At 40.1% G+C, this 25,767-nt stretch overlaps 1 protein-coding gene across 5 annotated transcripts in view; it reads right to left on the reverse strand.

Moving 5' to 3' along the window:
- PEAK1 (pseudopodium enriched atypical kinase 1) overlaps positions 1-25,767 on the reverse strand; it is a 204,680-nt gene that overhangs the window by 42,417 nt on the left and 136,496 nt on the right. For all 5 annotated transcript variants that reach the window (XM_031440780.2, XM_031440779.2, XM_031440776.2 and 2 more), the window contains one exon: positions 7,660-10,912. In XM_031440780.2, the coding sequence (XP_031296640.2) occupies positions 7,660-10,799 (3,140 nt within the window). In that variant the 5' untranslated portion in view covers positions 10,800-10,912. The remainder of the gene's footprint in view (positions 1-7,659; positions 10,913-25,767) is intronic.

The following is a 25,767-nucleotide window of genomic DNA, read 5'->3' on the forward strand; positions in this document are numbered from 1 at the left end:
ACTTTGACAGGTTCTCTTAGCAAAGAGTAGAGATAATGCAAATTAAGATAAAACTGGAGTACACCTAACATAACATTGTAATTCAACTATACTTCAATTAAAAAAAGAAAAGCGCTCTTAAAAAATAAGATTGTATATACAAAAAAGAAAGATATAACTGGAGCATAAGCATTAAGAAATTCAAGCTTCTAGCTGAATTTTCCTGAGAAGGACATCACCTTTCACCGCAATCTACGAGGTGCTTGGACTTTTTCCCGTACTACCTGTGCGCGCACACATGTATATAAAGAGACTCAGACTCCGGTTACCTTAGTGAGTAGCAAACCTGTCTAGTGACCAGAATGTCTACAGATCACAGACAAATCAGATATAATAGCTCAGTCCAGGGGTCAGCAAACTTTTCTGTGAAGGGTCAGATAGTAAATATTTTAGCCTTCACAGGCCATATGGTGTCTGCTGCAACCACTCAGAACCCTGCTGTTCTAACGCAAAAGCAGCTGTAGGCAACCTGTGAAAAAAATGAGTGACTGTTTTCCAATAAAACTTCATTGACAGATGTAGGTGAAAGGTCACATTTGGCCCACAGGTCACAGTTTGCGAATTCCTGGTCTGTACCCCTGAATCTTAAGAGTGGATTGGAGGGGCTCCCAGGATTGACTCCTGGATTATTGAGAATATAGCTGAGTTCTGAGGACTCTAAGAAAATCAAAGAGGCCTTGGAAGGGTGTAAGAAGGCTTATACAGATGACTAGCGTTCCTAAGGGGGTAAAGGTGTGCCGAACCTAATCTCCCCGTCCAAGACAGAAGTTGGCTGAGGTTTGGACAGAATCCCAGGAGTGTGAGGCACAGCTAGATTCCTGAAATGGTCCTGGGAGTCCTGGAGAAACTGGACGTGCGTGGTATCCAGGGGTACATGCTAGCGGTCTCTGCTCACTAGGAACGGGACGTTCAGGGCTGGTGGAACTAGGAAGGTCAGCCTAAGGTCAAGAGGCCTGTCAGCTGCAGGAAGCTGAAGAGGGATTCGAGGAGGCGAGCTGCCTAACTGGAAGAAGGCGCGGGGCACCAACGCGGAGCAAACCAGCACTTTATTGCAGTACAAGCGGCGGGGGGGAGGGGGGAGGGCACCCTCAGGTGTATGCACTTGTCCTTTTATTATGCCCGCGCATGTGTGTTGTTCATAATGCTTACTCATGCTACTGGCGCATGCGTACATTTACTTCTTACTTCACACACATGCAAGTTATTGTGAACTTTGACCTGGGTCCCACGACCTACTCAAGACAACCAACAAGGCCATTCAGGGAGCAAACAAAATCCTTAACTTTGGCTGAGAGTGTTACAGTTACTTTGGGGCGAGTTACAGTTATTTTCTCCATCATTAATTAATTTTCATCACTGATCAGAAAAAACAATTTAAAACTAAATTTTTAAGGACATGTATGTGATTGGCAATAGATACTGCCTACCAACTATGAAATCAATACAATTTTAGCCAAGAGTTCACCACCACAGTTTACTGAAAAGACTACTAAATGGGTATACTTTGGGTAGAAGGAAATTGAATCCAGAAGGGAGGAATGAAATGATGGAATAGTATATATTAAAAAAAGTGATAAATGTGAATAAATCTAAATAAAAAAAAAAAAGGATGATGTGATGGAGAGTGACTGAGGGTGGGGGGAGTTTCTTAAGATTTGGTGGTCAGCGAAGACTTTTCCAAGGGAGTAACATTTAAGTTGAGAGCTGAATGACAAGGAGCCAGCATGCAAAGATCTGAAGGAAGCAGACCAAACCAAGGGAGTAGCTGGTAAAGAGGGATCACGCTTGGCATGTTTGAAGAACAGAAAGAAACTGTTATGTTATATTATTCTACATTATTTGTAATGTGAGAAATTCATGAGCAAGGGGGTGAGCATGAGACAGGTTAAACAGGCTGCGAGAAGTCATATTCCACATGGATTTTCTTCACCGAGTTGAAACAATGGGATCTGCATTTTAAAAAGAGTACTTGTCTGTTCCAGAGACTCTAGGTTAAAAGGGGCAAGAGATGAGGAAGGGAGATAAATTAGGAAAATACAAGAGGTGAGAGAGGATGGTGGCTTGGACCAGGGTGGTAGAAGCAGAGATGGAGAGAAGTAAATAGATTTGGGATATGCTCAGGAGGTTGAGTCGACAAGACTTGATGGTATTTTGGATGTAGGGAGTGAGGGAAAGAGAAAAACAAAGATGACTCCTAGTTTTCTAGTCTGATCACCAAGATAGATTATTGGACCATTTATCAAGGGAAGACATGGGATGGAACAGATTTGTAGGGAAAAATCAAGAGTTGTGTTTTGGACCTGTTTTACTTGAGATGTCCATTTGACATTTAAAGTGGAGATATCAAGGGGGGCGAGTATAGCTCAGTGGTAGAGCACATGCTTAGCATGCACGAGGTCCTGGGTTCAATCCCCAGCACCTCCATTAAAACAAATAAATTAAAAAAAAATGTAATTGCATCCCCCACAAAAAGCTTGAAAAAAAAAGAATTAAAAAAAAAGAGAATAACATATAAAAAAATAAAGTGGAGATATCAAGTGTATAGTTGTATGTGAATCATGGAGGGGAGAGGTCAGGAATGGAGACATTTGGGAGTCATCAGAATACATACAGTATTTAATATCTTGATATTGGGTGATGCTTAGCTAGGGGTTAGCCATTCAAGTTTAAAGAGCCCTTTCTGGTATACGGTTATGATGAAAAAATAAAAAAACCTTATCTCTTAGAGATACATACTGAAATATTTACAAATGAAATAATGCCTGGCATTTACTTCAAAATAATGGGGTGCGGGATACAGATTAAACAAGATTGGCCATAAATCGATAATTGTTAAAGTGTGGTTTTGAGGTAAATGGTGGTTCAACTTACGAATCTATCTGCTTTTGTATATATTTAAAATTTTCTATCATAAAAAGTTTAAAATAAAATGCAAATAAATAAAATGACCTATTTTAAGATAGTCTCCATTAAAAGGTGGTCCTGCAGTAACGATTTCATGGTCAACATTATAAACAAGGCACTCGGGAAGAAAGCAAGTCAGAATAACTGGAGTTACATGAGCAAGAGAGTAAGAAAGATTAAACAGGCAGACAGAGGCCATATACACACGTGGGGATGTGACTGGATTTACATTTAAGAAACAGTACTTGGCTGTTCTAAGAACAGAAAGCAGGGGGAAAATATTGAGCAAGGATTAGCTTAAATTCTGATGCCCTAAGCATAATTTGTAAAGAGGTCAGTTCCTATTGCTAGACGCTCTATAAATGTCTGTTTAGTCCTCATAATATCTCTAAATAAGGTAGGTATTACCATCCCTATTGTACAGATCAAGAGACTTCAGCTCAGAGAGGTTAAGCCATGTCACACAACCACCAGCGATACAATTGGAATTCAAATTGTAGTCCATCTGACTCCAGTGCTTGCATTTACCTCACTACACAATATTATTCCCCACGCTCTGGACACCAAAGAGTTGCAGAGATGGTAGGTAAACTAGTCTGATCCAGATACGTAGGTGGGAAAGAGAGCATCAACAGTCTCTTAGACGACCGTGGATATCCTTTTTTGGGACCATACTAGAACTTGGTAAGTGGCAGTTTCTTAAGAGCGACTTGCAGCATGGAATCTGAAACCAAATCAATGAACTTTTTGTACTCAGTTATATTAAAATCCACTGGTCTAACTTGCAGTTTCAATGGATCTTTTACTCATGCATAATTTTGTAACATCCTGCATTGGGTCATTTGGAAGTTACTAGTTCACTGAGTTCACTGAGTTATCTTCTGAATGTTGACACATTTCACTATATAATTTAAAAAAAACTTTCTGCTAATGCCACCACCGATTGCATCAGAAAAAATGTAAGTATTAGGAAGCTGTCAAGGTCATGGTAACAGATACAAGTTTTCAAAAATTCTTATTTTTGCTTGAAAGCTTGAATTTTATCACTGACAACAAATACTGTCAGTTGTCTTCCTTAAAGTAATAGGCTCACTAGGTCCATTCTTGGGAAACTATCTGTCGAACACCCAAGTCTGAGTAACCACGGCTGGTCTGTCACTTGTTCTTTCAAGGTGGTCCATGAAAAAAGGGGTGGTTCAGCTTTGTAATTCAAATTTTGAAACAACTATTTCACGAGTGTTTTTCCCTGAGATGACCATACTTCGGTATGCAGCATAAGAACCCAAGTGTCCTTTTCATTTTATCACACAGAATTTTAAAATAGAAATATACTCAAGGGTTGAGATTTAATAAAATTTACTACTTTATCAAGGGCATTCTTAAGTGAAACAGATGTTCGTTTTTCTAAAACTAGGCATGATTTTGATTTGTGCGAAGGTGTAGTTTTACCCGCTCTTGTTTTCTCATCATCAGTGCAAATGTCAACACAGTGAAAAAAACAAATCATGTCTTAGTGTTATTATGAAAATGGCGCCTTTTGCATGGTTACGACTTGATCTTGTATGGACCAAATTTAAGAACCACTGGTCTAGTCATTACCCTTTTCCAGTCACCTGTCCTGCTTCTGTTTCCATCATCTTCTCTGAGACTCTGCATATGTAGTTCCTACTGCCTACAATGTCCTCCCCAGCCAGCTGGCAAAAATCCTATTTGTCTTTTAAGCTCTGGTTTGTTTTTCATTTCTGAGAAGCTGACTTCATTTCTTTTAAGCTGATTCAATCACCTGCCTTTTTGTGCTTCTATGCTACTCCGAACATACTGTACGTTAGCATTTGTCACACTGAGGGCAGAGGGGCTACCAACATTTTACAGCACCCAACATGTGCCAAGTCTTCCGCATGTTCTCCCATTACATCCTTAGGTCAGCTCTATGTGCTAGGTGTCACTGGAGCCACTGCACACTGAAGGACCAGAGAGCGAGCTAACGCTGAAGTCAAACCCAAGGCCATTATTTCAGCAGCGTGATCATCCTTCTCCCTTTGTATTCCTGTGGCACATATATGACACAACTCATTCATTCAGTTTATGTCACCTGACGTCAAATAAATGAACTCAGCGACAATCTAATCCCATAATGAAAGGCTCTATACACAGTCCCTCATCTTTCAGAGTCTAGGGTCTGGCCTTCAGCAGAGTAGTTTTCATTCCTCATACACCATTTAGGTTTGGAATCTTCATTTACTTATAGAAAAGCTCATATTTTCATTTCTTCCAGCAATGTGTTTTCCCAGTCGTCAGATGGTAATTTAGTGATTACGCTGCCATCAAGCCGGAAACACAAACCTTGACATTTGACAGTGATGTTTTTCCTCTCAAAGTTGCTTCAAGTAAATACTAATGGTGTAGCCAAGTAAATGAAGTAATTATTGAAAAACCAAATGGTGTATATTTTTCAATATGAGTTTTCACGTTTTAAACTTTCAAAAATTAAAAAAAAACCTAGTTAATACCTCTTTTCCTACTTAGTCTGGAACATTATGAAATTTGAAAATTCCAATGTGTCTCTAAGAGAAGCTTAATACCTCAAAGCTGCTTTGCTTACACTTCAGTATATAGCTTCAGAATGGTGGGAAGAGCAGTGGTTCTCAGACTGTGGCCCCAGACTGGCACCATCATCATCATCACCTGGGAACTTGTCAGAAGGACTCAGCTCAGACCTACGAAGTCAAAGTCTCTGGGAACACAGCCCAGCAATCTGTGTTTTAATAGCTCTCCAGTTTTTGTGAGGCATGGTTATATCCGACAACCAGCAGGGCAAATGTACTGCATTATCTGGATAAATGCATGATACCTACAAAGAACTGATCAATTCTGGAAGATATGACCGGCCCACATACAAATTTTTGAAAATATAAGCTGTATAGTAATGAGTCTGCTGTGCCAAGGGCCCAGGCTACCCTCAAGGCCACGTACAGTGAGTGGCATGTATACAAAGGAGAGAGACTCGTTCCACAGAAGAGAAGCCAAATCATTCTTGACTCTGTTTTCCAGGATGTGGGTAAATACACCACCACCCAACTTAGTGAGGAGCAAAGCCATTCGTTGACCTGCAAGAATTATCTGCCATTAGGTAACTCCAACCACATGCCGTTTAAATTGCATCTTTCCAAAAAAAAAAAAAAAAAAAAAACCCAATAAACTGCAAAGACATATTTTATTACTACTGGAGTGCAATATTCTATCATCCACTTTCAACTACCAATGATAAGACTATTCTTCCCAGGAACATATTACCACTATTCTATCTGCTTTCTTACTACATGGATTTAAGAAAAATAGGAAGTTGCTAGCATTTTGACAACTATTTGGGGGTATGTAAAAAGTTTATGTTAGTAAAGAATATATATAAAACTTCCCAGCACTTTGCTAGTAAAAGTGAAGGTATTAAGAGTTCATTTTTATTTACATTTCTCTAAAGAAAAGCTGGTGAGAGAATCTATCCTACCATCAGCCTCTGCTGGGAGGAGGCCAGGCCTGGCAGAGAAGGATTACTGTAAAGCAAGAGGGAGGAAGACTCAGAATGAGACGCGTGGAACACTCAGGGCATACCTCTGCTTAAGAATAAAAAGCACAGGGGCTATAAGGAACTCACCCGATTTGTTACAAACTTGGGATTAACAGTGTCTTGCTTGTATTGGCAGTTCATTAATTTTGCTTACAATACAAATGAGAAAGAAAAAAACTTATGCTTCCTAAACATAAACGTTTATGTGAATGATTATAAGTGAAAACAGAAAAATTTTGCTTGATCTTACGTTCATTAAGAATGCAACAGAACAGGAAGAATACAGGTTTTAGAGTGAGACAGGTCAGGGTTTGAATTCTGGCTCTGACAGTTACTAGCTGTATGAATCTGGTCTCCTCTTAACTTCTCTGGTTTTCAGTTTCTTCATCTGAAGAGTATAACCAGATTGGAGGCCTGTTACAAGGATCTGAGATAAATATTTGGGATGTGTCTTATGCAGGGTAGGCAATGAATAAACAGTTATTCAAGTATTAAAGAAAATTACTGCTTAGAGAACTGATGTGGGTATACAATTTGCCTAGTTGGATTAAGTTAATACTACTGGTTCTCAATCTCAGTAATCAACTTCTCTTATTTCACTTACATGTTAAATAACTATAAACTGCTTCCCCCACCCCACCTTTCCACAACATCAAAGGACAGAAAGACACAGCAATAAAAAACCAAATATTCCCTTAAAAAATAATGCATATAGAGATAACACCTCAGTGAAAGCCAAACAGAACTGTTTAAAGAGTTTGATTTCATTTCCAGTGAAGAAAAAACCAGCACCACCATTTATTCATGTGATCCTGTTTCTTCCACCCACTACCGTAGCATTTCAAAGCAACATATTATTTATTGCTCTTAAAGTGTTATGGATTTGCTTTTCTATGTCAGAGCCCTTCCGCATTTACCAGAATGCAGCAGGCTACTGTAGTTAAAGATCCAGGGCCGTAAACCTTGCTCAGTGCAATAAGATCATGTTAATAATATTCTAATCTAGGAATGCAGTTATAAAGATAGATGATAGCTGCTGAGCACTACTTACAAACAAAAATGGCTCTTACACAATCTTAAAGAAGGCAAAAACTTAGCAACTGAAAATGTGTTGGAAAAACTCCCACATTCTGCCAGTCTATTTTACATACCTGAGAATTTTCTTAGGAATCTGTGATGGAGAACAGTGACGACTCTTCTTCTTCTCTGGGTCCTGCAGTGACCCCTCCTCTGTTGCACCCCTCCCTGCAACTGCTGACTGGTCTGCCCTGGCCTTGCCCTGGTCCACACTGGGCGGGCCTTGGGCAGGGTCACACCTATACATGAAGACGATGGCTGGCTTCTCACTGGACTCTCCTTTTGACTCTGTGAACCAGTGATGGCGCTGAACTGGAGGAGGGGGCAGCATGTGGATGACTGTGCCATCCAGGCCCACCAGTTTCCCTTTCTCTCGGTCTTTCTCTTTGTCGTCCTCCTCATCTGTTTTCCGACGGCGGAAGAAACTTTTAAACGATATCCAGCGTTTCGGTTTGGCATCCGCTGCCCGCCTGCTGCCTTCGGAATGCAAAACTGATTCTGCTTCCGTTGACCTGGTAGGGCTGGTGGGCTTGGTCCAGTTGGTGAAATGCCTCTGCAGAAGGTTACTTGCGTGGTAAGGGGAGGAAGTGGAGCGTGGCGGGGGAAAGGGAGGGGGTGGCTCGCTCTGGGGGTTAGTCACCGGTTTGGAGGGAGGCGTGGTGACCGGCTTCGTGAGTGGATCTTTCTGCACTTTGGTGGTAAGACCTTCCGCAGTCTGAGGTGCTTCGGCCTCGCCACTGGGCTGGGACGTAAAGAGAGACTTGGGCCGGACTGGCGTGCTCTTAGGCGTACTCTTGGCAGCACCGGCGTCGGGAGGAACTGCATAAAGCTCTTCCACACTGCACGCTTTAGGACCAGACTGGGGCGTTTCTGGCGGAGACTGCGGGGGCTGGATGGAAGCCACAATCTGCGAAAGCACCGTGCTGGCCTTCTCCCTGGTGCCGCCACCGCCCGCCGGCTCAGACTCAGGAGTGCTTTCTGTTCTAGCCACAGGTTCCTGCGTGGTCCTCTGGAGCTTGGCTGGGGAGCTGCGGCTGGAACTGCAGCTTCTCTGCGGTGAAGGCTGACCTCTGCTCAGGCAGCTGCTAAACTCCTGAACCTTCTGGGCCACCGAGCCCCTTTTACGCTCCGTGCTATTTGAAAACCCTTTAGCTTGGGGACATTCGGTGGGTTTGCTAGTGGTGTTCTCTGACACTTTGCTTTCAGTTTCTATTTCTTCATAAGTATGGCTTATTACACTTGTGGTTTTTTCCTTCACTGAAAGTTCTCCACTTGTTCCGAGAAAACTTTTGTAGATGGCTAGATTGTCATATGCATTTGGATTGATTACAATGGGAACTTTGATAGCATTTTTGGAACTCCGAGCATAAGTTGGTTCATCATGAATGATAATTGGAAAAGGTGGCATACCAGCATTGTTATAACTGTTAAATTTTATTTCCGACAAATTAGGTGACTTAACAGGGATGGTTTTGGAGGAAACGTTTGTGGCTGTGGGTGAAGTAGGTGCTGATTTGTGACAGTTCTTCCTTGGAGGGACATTTGGTCCAGTTCCACCACTGATCAGTTCCACCTTGGGCATCTTTTGTCGTGGACTGGTACTGGAAGTCCATACTTCCTGGTATCGGATTGCACTGGATTTTTGGAAATGGGCACTTATTTGTCCTGATGTCAGTGCGGGGGATGTCACCGGAGAGTTCGGAGTAGATGAGCTTTTCGTCTCGGGACTGTTACCAGGGCCCTCGAGGCGCTCACTGGCCATGGCTGCCGACACATCCACGACAGTGTACGGCTTGCACAAGGGCTGCTCCAGGTTCACGACGCGGTAGGGCTTTGCTTGCTCTTCTACAGGAACGAGGTTTATGGTTACTGCTTGCCCGGCAATATCCGTAGAGGCTTTACTTTCTTGCTTCTCAGTCTGTACGGCAATCTTGCCATCCTTCTCTTCTAATCGGAGAGCAAGGACTGCTTTGTGTGTCTCTGGAACTTTTATTAAGCTTTTGGATGCTTGTGATGAGTCCTTCTCCTGATTATTACCAGAAAGGCTCTCATGATTGGGCTCATTCTCCTTCACGTCCTTAGACTCTCCTGGGTTATCAGGAGACACTCCCCCATTACAAATCTTCTGGGATAAACTGCTGGCTGTCTCAGAACGTGATTCTTCTGTTAAAGAAGAATCCGGTGATGTGCAGTCAGATGACACCATGCTCTGAACGCTTCCTGGTCCGTAGGAGACCACGGAATTCTCCTCATAACCATTCAGGATTTCATCATAACTGTCATCATAGTCTACAGCACAGATTCTCTGCAGAGATTTATTTCGCAGCGGGACAGTATTCCATTTTTTGTCCACAAAGAATCGGACAGGAGACAAAGTGTTCGCCCTAAAGTTGGCAAAGCGAGGTTGCCCTCTCATGCGAATCTCCATGGCCAGCAGTTCCTCGTCACTCTCATCCCAGCTCTCGTGCTCCGCCTCCATGTTACTGAAAAGCACATCTTCCTCACTCTCTTCACCACTAGAAAACTCTGGGTAACAGAATCGGCCCCCTTCATTACTGATCACCTCTGTGCTCCCGCTCAGAATAACGTGCTTGCCCTGAGTATCCTTCATCCCGCCCATCATGCAACTTGGTGGAAGCTTTCTTTCCAGTGATCGTTTGTAGCAATCATTTATTCTTCCTAAGAAGGTTTCTCTGGAGTTTGCTTCGTTTCCTTTCACCTGAGGGCTGGTATCCAAGCCTGCAATCTCCTTCAACACTTCAGTTAGTCCGTTATTGTTATTTGATACCTTCTTTGCACTATCGTTATTCCCATAAGGCTTAGGAATGGGGCTAAATCCTTCAATATCACCTTCATTATTATTATTATTAAGTGGTTTCTGATTCAAGGCTGTCCGGTTTCGATTCCATCCTACGATGACAGGTTTGTTCTCACAGTGTTCTTGGATACTAAGCTCACCACACACACTCTGCCCATCTGCCACCATCATAGTGGGCTTCACAGCTATAGTGGGTTTTTTAGCCACAGGTGGCCGGAAATTTCCGGTGTTCCTGATGCGGTGGTTGTTACTGTGATTGGCATTAGTTTTATTGCCATGGGTGATGGGTGTCTTCTCAGGGTCTGGGGGGAGTTGGTGTAAGCTTTTAGGTTTAAAGCAGTTCTTGCATTCACCAGGTTTCCACACGTGTTCAGTAAAGGTGTTACAAGCAGACATTTTTAAAAATAGAACTTCACAGACAATGCTTTCCTTTCAGTGCATGGCAAAACTTCCATCTGTTAGTTTTCACCTCCCCTGTGTTTCATAGCAGCTCTTTAAGTGTGATCAATCTGTTGGGGGGAGGGAGAGGAGAGAAGAAGAAAATATGAATAGAAAAGACACAATGAGGTTTATCATGATGAACGATTTGAAAAAATTGGCTCCATTCCCAAACTTTTCATTAGATTAACAGATTGAGAGATAAACTAATTTGAGCAATTTATGACCTCTCTTTGGCCAATCAGCAATTTGAAATGTTAGTTTTTAACCATAATTTTATGCAGTCTCATTGAACCATGTACAACACTTCACTTGATTTCTCTGTGACAATGATATTGTGAGCGTCCCCTCCTGAAAATGTCTTTGAAACCACTCCTTCATTATCCTCCAACCTGTCTGACACTTCCTACTCCACTGTGGGTTCCTCTGCTTCTACTCACCCATTAATTCTGGGTATCTAACAGACTCCTCAAACACAGTGCATGCAGGATGAATCCTCTAGCTACCCCTTTTCCCAACTCTAAGGAAATTTTCTACCCTAATCAGCCCTCCTCCCCGCTCCAGGCCACCTTTTCCCTCTGTCTTTATACTGTTCAGTTACTGCCACTATCATCCACCCAGACAGCTAAGCTCCAACCTTCAGACCACTCTTGACACTCTTCCCCTCACTTCCAACTCCACATCTTAACTCCCTTCCTAAATGAGTCTTGCCGATTTTATCTATTACATGCCACTGGAACTCTTTCTTGCCATCACCAGACACTGCTAGCAGTTCAGATACTCACCCTCTTTTGCCCAGATTCCTACAATAGGCTGTTAACTGAACTCCATACCTATGGTCTCACCCTATTCCAACCTAACCGCTCCACCCTTGTTCCTCCAGGTGCAGTCCTCAGACAAGCAGCATCAGCCTCATCTGGAAGTTTGTTTAAAATGCAGTATCTTAGGTCCAATCCCAGACCTCCTGGATCAGAATTTGCATTTTAATGAATTCTCAGGTGATTCCACTGTTCTCCACGACTATCAGATTTAGCTTTCTAAAATGCTAAAATCATCATCTTACTACCTAGTTTTACTATTCTGTGGTTCAATCTTTTCTAATGCATTGGCTGACAAATGTCAGTGTGCAGACAGGGGCTGCTAGCTAAATAAGAATGGCCTGGGGACCCACCCTGGCCCTGCCAAGTCAGTGTCTGAGGGACGAGTCCAGGAACCTGATTCTTACTTAACAAGTTCCCAGCTCATTCTATGCACATTGAGGTCCTGGAACCCCTGAGTTGAGGATGTAATAAAAGCTCCTTAGGTTTTCAACATATAGTCTTTGCCTCCCTTTTAGCCTTGTGTCTTGAAAATCAACTAGCCTTCATACTCTAAATCTCACTGGGCTGCTCATTTCTCCTTGGTTCTATCAAAGCCACTTAGACATACCTCTATGAACAAGCACTTTCATTTTTACTTGTCTGTTTTCTCACTAGATTTTGAGCTTCTTTAAGCCTGGCCTATATCTTATTCATCGCTGTATGTCTGGCAGCTGAATAAACACTGGTTGATGAAATGTGCTGGTTGTAAGGCTTATCTTTAAAAAATGAATCCGTGGCTCTCTCTCTCTCGTCTTAGTCACACAGCTGCAGACCTTCCCAAACAACACCACTACAGCCCTACAGTTCTACTCTGGATATTGCAATAAAGCTGGCAGAAGCCATGTACATGTAAGAACTATTTTAATAGCTGGAAAGTTTAACTTCATTCTTGTACAATGACGGTGACAGGATCCTTAGTTTTGTCAGAAACCCAGTCTTTTTGCCAAGTTTCAGCATGTTTATAAGGAAGGGAAGAATATCTTCTTTAGCTAATACGTGTAAAGCTAGGTCCCTTGTAAACAACACGTATAAAGAAAGCACTTGGCCTCAGTGGAAGAAGTACAGACTTAAAGATCAAAGAATTCCACACAGAAAGCCCACGGACATGGCCAAAATCTAAGTTCATTCTTTGCTGGAGATCATTGAATGGCTTTTTTCAATAAAGTTAAAATTTACTTTTCAAGTGTTTGTTTGAAAACATTTATTTATTCTTTCAGATACTCTAAAAGCTATATCACTTAGCTGATAAAACCATTTCCTGCTAGTCTGAGACTGAAACATTTTAAGCAAAAGGAAGAATGGCAAAAAATGAGGCTGCAAAGGAGAGCAGGGGCCAGATCTCATAGGGCCTTTTATAGGCTTTTAAAGATTGTAGAGTTTATCCAAAGAGCACTGGGAACTCACCAAAGGGTTTTAAACAGGGAAAACAACATGATCCAATCTGCATTCAAAAGAGACGGCTCTGACCAAAAATCATAAAACAGTGATAAATAAGTCTAATGAAATATGTGCAAAATCTAGAATCTATATGCAGAAAACTATAAAATACTGATTAAAGATATCAAAGACGTAAACAAATAGAGAAATACATTATAACATGTCAATTTCCCCCACATTGCTCTGTAGATTCAACGTAATTCCAACCAAAATCCACCAGCACTTTTTGTAGAAATCAGAAACTGATTCTAAAATGTACATGGAACAGAAAAGGAACTAAAATAGCCAGAAGCAATTCTGAAAAAGGACAAAGTTGGAGGACTCATCTCACCTGATTTTAAGACTCAATAAAAAGCTACAGTAACCTGACAAAGTGGTATTGGCAAAAGGATGGAAACACAGGTGGGGGAAATGGGGTAAGCAAATCACAACCCATGGTCAAATGGAGCCTGTTGCCTGTTTTCATATGTCCCTAAAGCTACAGATGCTTCTTAAATTTTTAAATGGTTGAAAAAAATTTGTAAATGGTTGAAAAAGAGTATTTTGTGACAAGTGAAAATTATATGAAATTCAAATTTCAGCACCCATAAATAAAGCTCTGTTGGAACCTAGCCAGGCTCACTTGTTTGCACATTGTCTGTGGTGGCTTTTGCGCTACAGTGGACAGCTGAGCAGTTAGGACAGACTGTGTGGCACTCCATCACCATGGGTGCTCTCCAGCACTCCACACATTGCAGTGCTTCCACTGCTACCTGAATAATTGTTGTGAAAAGACATTTTCAAAGATAAAAATAAGTGAAATTTCATTACAGATATGCATTAATAATAAACATTTGTAATCAATTTTGATGAGAGGAAACACTAACTTTGAATCCTAAACTAAGCAAAATTAATGAAATCATTGGTGATCTTAGCACAAACTGTTTCTCCCTCTCCCCAAAAATAATTCCATTCTTATTAGTAGAGCTGTGTTATAAAAAATTTTACTCAATTTTTACATTTTGAATTCTGTCAAAAAATTCATGGACATTTGTTTTCTTTCTTGTTACACAAGTACTTACATAATATCTTGGTTTTGCCACTTTGCCTAAAATATTTATTATTTGCTTCTTTATAGAAAAAGGTCACAGACCCTGATATAGATCAGAATAGACACAGAACAGCACAGAGACCGGAAATAGGCCCACACAAATATAGTCAACTGATTTTTGACAAAGATGAAAAGGAGATCCCTTTCAACAAATGTGCTAGAAAAACTGGATACCCACAGGCAAAAAAAGATGAAGCTCAATCTATACATTACACTCCATACACAAAATTAACTCAAAATGAATCACAGATATAAGTATAAAATGTAAAAGCTATAAAACTTTTGGAAGAAAACATCAGAGAAAAGCTTTGCAAACTTGGGTTAGGGAGAACTCTTAGATACAACACCAAAAGTATGACCCATAAAAGAAAAAACAGATAATTTGGACTTCATCAAAATTAAAAACCTTTGTTCTGACAAAGATAATGATAAGTGAATGAAAAAGGGAAGCCAGAAATGAGAAGTTTCTTTCAATGTACTTATCTGACAAAGGACTTCGTATCAGAATATATAAAGAACTTTCAAAATTCAACAAAAAGAAAACAAATCTGATTTAAAAAGAAAAACATAGGCAAAAGATTTGAGCACTCTACCAAAGGTACATGGACTGCATACAAACATGTGAAAGATGCCAAGTATCATTAGACATATGGAAATACAAATTAAAACTACAATGAGTACCACCATACAGCTATTAGAATGGTTGCGATAAATGAAAACAAAACCAAAAACTGGTGCTAAGGAGGACAAGGAGCAACTGAGTCTCTCACAGCGCTGGTGGGAATGCTAATGGCTCAGCCCCTTCAGAAAACAGTTGGGCAGTTTCTTATAAAGTTAAACATAAATTTTATATAGAAGCCAGCAATCCCACTCCTAGGCATGAAATGTTATATTTACAAAGACTGTATGCAAAGGTGATAGGCAAAAGCTGGAAACAATCCAGATGTTGTGTGGTGGTGGTTATATGCCTGCATGCTTTTGTCAAAATTCATAGAATTGTATGCTAAAAAAAGGTGTTTTACTGGGTATAAATCAAACCTCAATAAATCTGACTTAAAAAAAAAAAAAAAAGACAGTCTGGCTGATGGGGAAAAACAGCACAGGAGGCCAGGGCTATTTGCAGGGTGGCTGTGGGCAAAATGAGGTATGACAAGGCTCCAGGTTAGGACCTGGCATCAGGGAGGGCAGATGAAGGTATATGTATGAATGACGGACTAGATTTTGGATGTTGAGGTTTTGAGTTTATGTATTAAAATGATTTGTGGGGCCATTTATGGAGACAATGTCGGAGGAGGTACAACTTAAGTGGGGGAAGATTTTGAGTCCATATTTTGTTAGCTTGCACACAACAGAGCAAGCAACTGAATTTAGAAGTCTGGACACAGAAAGGAATTCTGCTGTTCTTTTCTGTTTTGGAATTACTAGCACAGGAAAAGCTAGGCCAAAAAGAAAATAAGAGAGTAACCCAGGGAGGTGGTCTTGGTGGGTGAACCAGGGACAAGAGGGGAAAAAAAATTATAGCCCTAAGTGTGATGATATAGAAGCCAGGTGAGATTTCATTAGTCGGAAAGAAGACAACTATTTCAAGTGCTGCTGAGAAGTGACAGAGAATGGGGACTTAAATGTGCCCACAGGACTTGGCAACTTAGCATCGTGAGCTCAGTGGTAATCTTGGCACGTATTTTGGTGCAGTGGTGGGGATGGAAAGCAGACTGCGGTGAGTTGAAGAGTGAAGAGATTGAGCAATTTTAGTAACTTTTTGGAAAAGTTTAGGTGGGAGGTGGACGAAAGAAAGAGCTGGGAGTATGGGGGAGAGGGTCCAGAAAGGATTTCCTTATTTTAAGATGGCAGAAACTGGGTTACATTGACTACATATTGGAAAAAGATAGAGGGAAGCGGGAGAGGCTGAAAGAACAGGAAAAAAGAGGTAGATAACCACAAACCTTAGATTGTTAACAGTGAGCAGGTGGCTAGTTTAATTCTTTTTTTATGGACAAGGGAAACTGAAGCCCAGAGAGGCCACATAAATGAATGAGAAAGACTCAAGAATAGCAACTCTAGGCTACATCTACCTACAATATGCTTTGTTTTAAGATAATTTTTTCTTTTGTTATATAAGATATTTCACCTTCTGTTAAACACACTCACTGTGAAAAATCAGAAAAGTACAAAGAAAATGAAATCATGCCTAATCCTATTTAGAAGTAACATCTATGAACAGTTTGGGGCATTTCCTGTCAGTCATCAAGAATCTTTTTTAAAAAATTCCCTGTCTCCTTAGCCTTTGTGGCACTAAAGACAAGAGAATAAGGCATCCTGACCTCACCTCTTGTTCACCATGTTAAACTCACCAATGATAAGAGAGGATTAAATTTTCTCTTTGTAAGAGGTACAGTGTATTTTCTTTTTCCAAGACTGGTAGATAAATAGTAAAAATAATTCCCTACTTTGAGAGCAAGTAAATTAATTCAGTCAAGAGAGGCTGTTGAGTTGATTAGCAGCTATCACATTATCAATAAGACAGACGAATGAGATTCACCAGGAACACAATTAGCTTATGGCAGAGCTGTGTGCAGTAGAAACCCATCAATAAAACTGAGACCTTGGATTTGACATTCTTTCACAAGTTCTGTGTACATCTGTATCCATATTGTTATAAAACCAAGAGATGAACCAAGCCAACACCTTTAGCAAGCACCAGATGGAGCTGCTGTCCAAGCTACAGAGCCTTATAACCAGGAGGGCTTCCTTTTTCAACACTAATTATGTTTGGAGACAGAGATGTGCACTTAAAGACATTGTCAAAACTATTTTATAACAGGCTCTTAGAAAGAGAAGCTGTACAGTTGTAGCTCTGTCCAAAGAGCAATCCTTGGGCTTTACTGCCTTTGTGAAATGGCGATCGATAACCAGGAGTTCTGTCTGCTCCACACGGACATCTCCAAGATGGGAAACTCTAGTCACCCACCAGTTATGCTTCAGAAAAAAAAAAAAAAATGTGTCTCCTAAGGCACTTAAACAAGGATGTATGACAGCCTAGCCTGGTGTCTTCTATTTAGGTGCCAAAACAGGTCTGCTATGGAGCACCAAAATGGAACGTTTTTTAAGAAAAACTCATTTGCCTCCATATTCCTTATAATCTCAAAGTGAAATCTTACAGATGAAATGGTCAATGGGAGAGCTGAGTGGCTGAAGCTGCCCCTAGGAGCTAGCCAGCATTCCATGATCTAAAATCATATTCTGTATTTGACAGTTTTCAAGGCCAAAGCCCTTTGGGCTACAGAGGAAGCTGTTCACAAGGAGCCTAGTTCACTTCAAGTCATGACAGCTTTTTAAGAATCTACGACTTTTTGCTCTCTCTCCTGCTGTATAGACCATGACAACAATTAGTTTGCTGCTAGTCCTATAGTTTCAGGCAGATTTAATACAGAACAACCAAATCCACACAGGGTTTCAGCTCTGGGGTAAACAGACCCACAGACAGAGCCAGAGCTCCTTGAGCTCGATGCGGTTTCCAAGTCTGTGAAGAAGGTGAGAGTGGGTAAGTGGTGTGTTAACAGTGCATACGGCGCATTCCCGAAAGGTGCCCAGGGCGGACCTGCTAACAGAAGGATGGGGAATGAACTGCTAAGCCTCTTCCCCAATCCCGTGACTCCCAGAGGCTCTTCATAATATGTGTCGCCACAGAGGCAGAATCAAGACGCCTCACTGCTGTATGTGGGCTTCTAAGGACACTATCACCTATATGCCACCTCCAGGCCGCGGAAGTAAAATTTACACGCTGAGGCTCTCCTTAGGCTTTTGTAATGGAACATGTAGGTCATTTAAATAAAAAAGGAAAGGAAAATGTGACAAGTACCCTCACGTCACTGTTCCCAACCTTTCCTTCTTCCATAGTGAAAAATGCTGACCCGATACCTCAACCAGCTGCCAAGCCCTTCAGTAGATGACTAAAAGGGCAGGGAGAGGAAGTGAGAGCAGAGCTGCAGGAAAAGGTTTTGTAGGAGATAAAACTCAGCTTTAATCTGGTACACAAATGGAAATTTCATGAGTAAGAGGAACCTTCTTAATTTGAGATCTGACCAAAAAAAAAAAAACCAAAAACAAAAAACCCCCACAGTTCTTTGCTATGGCAAGAACAGGCAACTTCAGAAATAAGGTTCTTCCATCTAAAGAAGAGACCAAGGTCAAATCTGCTTAATTTTGAAAACTCAACTACAGGTCTGTTGAAAGAAGGAAGCCCATCCACTCCCACTTGTTGTAACCACAAGTTTTTTCCTAACGATTTACTGCTCTGTCACATGGCAGTCCTCGTCACACGGCGGAATTGTGCAACAGCAGATACACCACTGCAAAGAGGCACTGCTTAGGTCCCAGCGCATTTTTTTTTAAGTTTAAACTCTTTGATGAACCAGTTAAATAATAATAATTATTATTAATATCATAAACCTGGTAATAACTATTTATATGATTGTAAGTTCCAAAATGTTCACTGAACCCATCTCAGACCACTCCTCAACAAGGTATGTATCAGAGAAGAGGTTAAAATGTCATCGAATAACAGCCAAGGACTCCAAAGTCTTTTACAGTTTTATTCTATTCATAAACTATTCCCTCTGCTTGGAATGTATTTTCTCTAAAGCTGTTCTACTTGGAAAAACTCTGTTTATTCTTCGAGACCCAGTTCAAATTCTACCTGTGATGGAGCTTTACCTAACTCCCCAAATACCTTTATTATAAAACCACGTTGTATTGTAATTGTTTGAGTCCTAGGATGCAGGGCTGTATCTTTTTCATCTCTGTATCTCTTGGATTGCTAAGAATATACCAGATACCAAATAACTGCTTCCTGAATAATAATAATTTTAGCCAGCATTTTCTACTAAATGCCAGGCACCATTTAAAGCTCTTTGCCCATGAAAACTTGTAATTCTCACAGAACTCTATGATGTACATACTATTATAAGCCCCACTTTACTGATGAAGAAACCGAGACTTGTCACAGGTCAGAGCTAGCACGTGGGAGAGCCAGGGTGGATGAATGTATGCATGAATCAGTGATAGAGCTCGGCTCTCCATGGCGTCTGGAGGCTGCTTTAGACATAAGCATGGTGGTACCTGAAAAGCAGGCAGGCCATTCAGCAGCAGCAGCACTGCCTACCACAGCGGAATTCCATCTTGAACAAAGAAGTGTTAGAAGTAGGCACACCCACACTTCCCAGCTCACCTCTGAGGGGGAAGGGTCCTGTGCTTACTGCAGAGCAAGTAGGAGGGAACTAACAGGCATACAATTAAGCTGGCTGGGCTGCCCCAGAGCTGTGGTTTTTGCGCTGCAGAGTTGAAGCAATGAATATTCCGAGGCAAATTAGGTACGATCTTTCATCCAGCCCAGCGTGAGTCGGGAGCCCCCCTTACTTGGAGGGTGTGTAAGTGGCTGGTTGACAGTGGATGGTGAGATGCTGCTAGAGGCTGCCTGCTGTGTGTTCTTCCCCACTGCCCTCAACTGTCAAGTGAAGAAAACCTGACTGTAGGCTACCTGAGACGGGAAAAGACGGATGACCTCTGGTTTGAAAGAAGGGAATAAGGAAGAATGGAAAAAAGAAGTTGGGAAGGAAAAAGAAGTCAGAAACAGATGATTATTCCCAAAGAAAGCCCACTTGAATGTTTACAGCAACAAAATCAGAGGAAGCAATAAGGTCCTCGGTTACCAGTCTTCACCATTCTAGGAGGCTTTATTGTCTTGCATGACTTGCACATTTGGTAGGAGGCATTATTTTTCCATTCAAACTAAAATCTACCTTCCCCAGCTACAGAAAAGAGTGAACAATACATTCTGTAAGACATTTATAACTTAGACTTTTAAAAGGAAGAAATACTTCCAAATTAATGAAAGTCTGAATTACATAAGACTTTAAAATATAGATTTACTGCTTTCAAAGAGATACCATAATAAATTAGCATAACTGTCTTTCCTGGTAGAGGTATTTGGAGGACGGTTCAAATAAATAAATAAATAAGAATTATTTTCATAATGGTTGTAAATAAATAATGGCCTAAAAATACATTAAAAGAATATCTTTCAATCTGGGATCCAGGATGTATTTTCAAGGATCTATGAGTTCTCCAAAACAGCTCTCCTACTGAACTGAAAGCAAGGTTTACAATCCAAAATAAATTAATACAAACATATGCAGAGCAAAGCAATTGTAAGGAACCAGAAAAGGAGGCTCACTTAATATGTGAATGATACAGTCCCACCAAGTAGAGGCCAAAGCACATCATGGTGCAGTGACTGTACATTGTACCAGTCATGGATGTTCAACATCATGGAAAGAAATAGGTCAGAAGAAAAGCGCCAATGGTAATGAAAGCTGCCAAGAAACCTGTGGGGTTGCAGGCAGCTCCATATTCATACTCTGAGCAGCAAGTCAGTCTCAGCAAAACACCAGCTATTGTACAAAAATAACGTTAATTTGCATTTCATTAATTTTATGGGCTTTTTTTTGTACTTAACTTTTAAATTTGTTTCAGTTAATAGCTAAATGAGAAATACGAACATAAAGAATTTATATCTAATTTTATGTTTATTTATATTTAAGCAAAATTATAATAATTATGTATGTCAATATTGAAAGACTGCAATTTTAAAGTCAATTAAAAGGAGTCTATAAATTACTAAGGTTTAAAAAGCAGTGTATAAAAACAATACTCTCTTATGTCAGGTGAGCATTCCTCTCGTAATCCTATTTACATTACTAATTTGCTAAGCACCTGTTAAAGGGGCAGAGCAATCTATCCCACACAGCCACTGTTAAAATGAATTAAGATAAAATATACAGGGATTGTATTGAATCTATAGATGGCTTTGGGTAGTACGGACATTTTAACAATATTAATTTTTCTAATCCATGAAGGCAGGGTATCTTCCCACTTGTGTCTGCTTCAATTTCTTTCATAAAAATCTTGCTTCCCTTGTAAAGATCTTTCATTTCCTTGGTTAAATTTATTCCTAAGTATTTTATTGTCTTTGTAAATGGGATTGTTTTATTTCTTTTTCAGGTATTTTATTGTTAGTGTATAGAAACACAATTGATTCCTATATATTGATTTTGTATCCTGCAACTTTACTGAATTCATTGATCAGTTTCAAGTTGTTTTGCTTGTGTCTTTAGGATTTTCTTTTTTGGAGGTGGGTAGGGAGGTCATTAGGTTGGTTTGTTGATTTATTTATAGAGGACGTACTGGGGACTGAACCCAGGACCTTGTGCATGCTCAGTGTGTGCTCTACCACTTGAGCTATACCCTCCCCTCCAGGATTTTCTATATATAAGATTGTATTATTTGCAAATAACAACAGAACAATTTTAGCTCTTCCTTTCAGAGTCAATGTAATCCCTATTAAAATTCCAATGGCATTCTTCACAGAAAGAGAAAAAAAAATCCTAATATTTGTATGGAACCACAAAAGACCCTGAATAGCCAAAGCAATCCTGGGAAAGAAAAAGGAGGTGGCATCACACTTTCTGATCTCAAATTACACTACAAAGTTATAGTAATTAAAACAGTATGGTACTGGCATAAAAATTGACATTCAGACCAATGGAATAGAATACAGAGACCAGAAATAAACCCATGCATATATGGCCAATTAGTTTCTGGCAAAGGAGCCAAGAATAATAAAATGGAGAAAGAACAGTCTCTCAAAAATGGTGTTGGGAAAACTGGAGAGCTACGTGCAAAAGAATGAAACTGCATTCCTATCTTAGACCATACACAAAAATCAATTCAAAATGAATTGAAGATTTAAACATAAGCCCTGAAACTGTTAAACCCCTAGAAGAAAACACAGGGAAAAAGCTCCTTGATATTGGTCTTGGCAAACAATTTTTTTTTGGATATGACACCAAAAGACAAGCAACAAAAGCAAAAATGGACACGTGGAACTAATTTAAAAAGCTTCTGCACAGCAAAAGAAACAATCAACAAAATGAAAAAGGAACCTATGGAATGGGAGAAAATATCTGCAAACCATATACTGGATAAGGGGTTAATATCCACAGTATATAAAGAACTCATATAATTCAACAGAAAAAATCTGATTTAAAAATGGGCTGAAGAAATGAATAGAGATTTTCCAAAAGAAGACATTCAAATGGTACATGAAAAGATGCTCAACATCACTAGGCATCAGGAAATGCAAATCAAAACCAATGCGGTATCACCTCACACTTGTGAGGATGGCTATCAACAAGATAAGGTAACAAGTATTGGTGAGGATGTGGAGAAAAGGGAATCCTTGTGCACTGTTGGTGGGAGTGTAAACTGGGTAGGCCACTATGGAAAACAGTATGGAGGTTCCTCAAAAAATTAAAAATAGAACTATCATATGACCCAGCAATCCACTTCTGGATATATATTCAACAGAAATGAAAATAGGTTATCAAAAAGATATCTGCACCTTCACATTTACTGCAGCATTATTTACAGAAGCCAAGAAATGGAAACAACTTAAGTGTACATCAGTGGAGGAATGGATAAAGAAGATGTGGGATATATATATATATACATACACAATGGAGTATTATTCAGTCATGAGAAGGAAGGAATCCTGACATTTGTGACAATATGGATGGACCTTGAGGGTATTATACTAAGTGAGATAAGTCAGAGAAAGACAAATACTATATATATATCACTTATATGTAGACTCTTAAAAAAAAAAAAAAGCCAATCTCATTGAAACAGGGAGTAGAATGGTGGTTACCAGCAACTGAGAAGTGGGAGAATTAGGGAGATTTGGTCAAAGGATACAAACTTGCAGTTAGAAGGTGAGCAAGTTTTGGGATCTAACGCAAGCATGGTGATTACAGTCAACAATACTGTATTACATTCTCCAAGGTTGCTAAGAGACTAAACCTTAAATGTTCTATCACAAAATAGAAATGATAATTATATGATGTGATAGAGGTATTAGCTAATGCTATGGTAGTAATATTGCAATATATAAATGTATCAAATCAACACAATGTATACCTTGAGCTTACATAATGTTAAATGTCAATCATATCTCAAAAAAGATAAAAATATAAAGTGCTTAATAGATGCTGACGAATAGTAAGAACTTAATTAATATTAGTTCTTTCCTCCTTCATTAAATCTCTATATCCAGTGGAGGACAGGAAGGGAAGTCATCTCTTCCAATATCCTCTACACATACCAACCCCACCTTGACATTCCAATTGGGCAGATGGAAAGCTATCTCTATGGGAACACTGGTAGGTAGCCTACTATGCTGGTAGGGTTCAACTAAAATGGACGGTTTAACTGAAAGTTTCGGCTACCCTGTAAACCTATCTACCATTTATTGTTTCTACAAGGAAAACGTACTCCAAGTTGTGAACTGACTTGCAAAGAAACCTTAGCATCCCATTTTGGACTTGTGTTTTGCATTATTTTCAAGAGATGCTGTCAGACTGTATCAGAAACGAGTTACTGAGCAACAGGGTAACGTGACACTACAGGTGCTTTACAAATTTAGGTGGATATGGAAAGGATACATTAAGGCTGGAGGAGATGTGGCTGGTTCAACCTTTATAATACCAGACCAGATAAAGCCTCAAACTAATGCAGTGGCTGGAGGAGTTAACGGGCAGGGGCTAATTTGAGAGGCTGAACAGACAACACATATCAACCAGTGGGAGGGAGAGGGACAGTGACTGAAGATGACCCTGAGGTCTCTCTAGATGAAGGCCCAGATGATTCTTCCCAGAGGTACACTGAGTAGTGTGGACAATTAAGTTGGCGACAACTGTGCTACTTCAACTGCCAAAAATGAGAAAACTGGTGATTGAATGAAAACATCAAACATAGTGTAAAACCAAGTAGTAAGTGATTAAAATTTCCTCCCATTAAAAATACTTTCATTGCTATTTTCTTATATAAACTTGACTCTAAATCTTGAGTTCAAATGGTTTGGTGAGGGTAATATAAAAGATTCAGGATGCTGACATGGATGCAGGAAGGAAAGAAAAACGTAAAGTGACAATTTCTTAGTTGCCTTTATTTTACTATAAATAAAGGCAAAAAATAAAACTTAGGCTTAGTGGCTGAAGTGATGGGGCCAGTGACGGAGCATGAAGGATGGGAACTGTGGCCAGAGGATTCACACAGTCCAGATGGGCATGAGCATATGCCAACAGGTTTCCTCAAGAAAACTGGACTCTAGAGAGTTAGTGGGTATTACCATATAAGAAGATCACATTCTGATTGAAGAAAAAGCTCAATTACCATCAAAAAAATGCTGGGTCTTCGTTTTCCTTATTCGTGCACATCCATGCCTGTGGTCTGTAACACTGGACCACTGCAGAGAGCCAATGCTTCTCTGAATGGAGAATGACAGGTAGAATGCCAGCCATGCCTCATTTTGGGCCCCTGGTCCTTGTGGTTGCCAGAGAACTGGATGCATTCCCATTCCTATCATAACAACCCACCAGTCAATAGAACCCTCAGAGGCACAAAATAACAAGGTTCAAGGCCATTACTAATTAGTTGTAAGTTTATGCAAGTTATCAAACTCTCTAGGCCTTGGGTTCCTTATCTTTTTTAGAAATAAAAAATAACTTAATTCTTTATATTATGAAAGCAATTAGAAAATAAAGACATGAAAACCAATAAAACCTCAAGCCAAAAATCCTACTATATACCATTCCACATCTTTTTCCTGTCCACAGATCAGTTGCGCACACACTGATACACAGATTGTATTTAACACAATGAACATGCTGTTTGACAAGATGAATATCTTTAAAGTCTTCTCCAGAATTTATTGTCAATTCAAAAGATTGTGTAAATGCAAATTTGGGCTAAAATGCCAATCTGAATCATTGAAACAAATTTAACAATGGAAGAAATGAAGTTGTTGTCAGAGTCCTTTAATAACCTCAAACAGTTAAAAAATATTTCTCATATATAATAAGAAACAATTCTTCTCTGATGAAATAGCTAACCTGGCAAGATAATCTATTCAGGCACAGCTGAAAACTAGACAAAGGAGGAAAGAGCCATAGGGTCTCACTTATAGACTCTTTGCTCTTGTTTTACACCCAAAATTAACTTGATCAAATCAAATCAGTGTTTCTGTACAGAAATTGTACAGAAATAACAATGACTCTCTAACCATCTCTTCTGTGATCTTGCCTATTCCCAAACATAAAAGGGTGAAATAACTTCCCAGAACCTGTATTTCTTACTCCTGTCCTCTGAAGCTCCAGACTTCAGCTTTCAACTGTCTCTAGACCACTCCAAACAAAACTAATAATGTTTCCTCCAAAATATGCCCCACCTTCTTCTGGGCACTATTACAATTAATGGTATCACAACATTGGCAGGTATTCAGGCTGGGTCAACTTGACCCCTCCTGGTCCTTCTCACGCTGTATGTAATCAATGCCAGGTTCTGTCTCTCAGATCTGTCCTCTCTTGCACATACTGGGTCCTGGATTTCATCACTCTTTGTCTGAAGTACTGGGATAGTACCTTGT

The sequence above is a fragment of the Camelus dromedarius genome, chromosome 29, assembly GCF_036321535.1.
Source record: "Camelus dromedarius isolate mCamDro1 chromosome 29, mCamDro1.pat, whole genome shotgun sequence".
NCBI lineage: Eukaryota > Metazoa > Chordata > Mammalia > Artiodactyla > Camelidae > Camelus > Camelus dromedarius.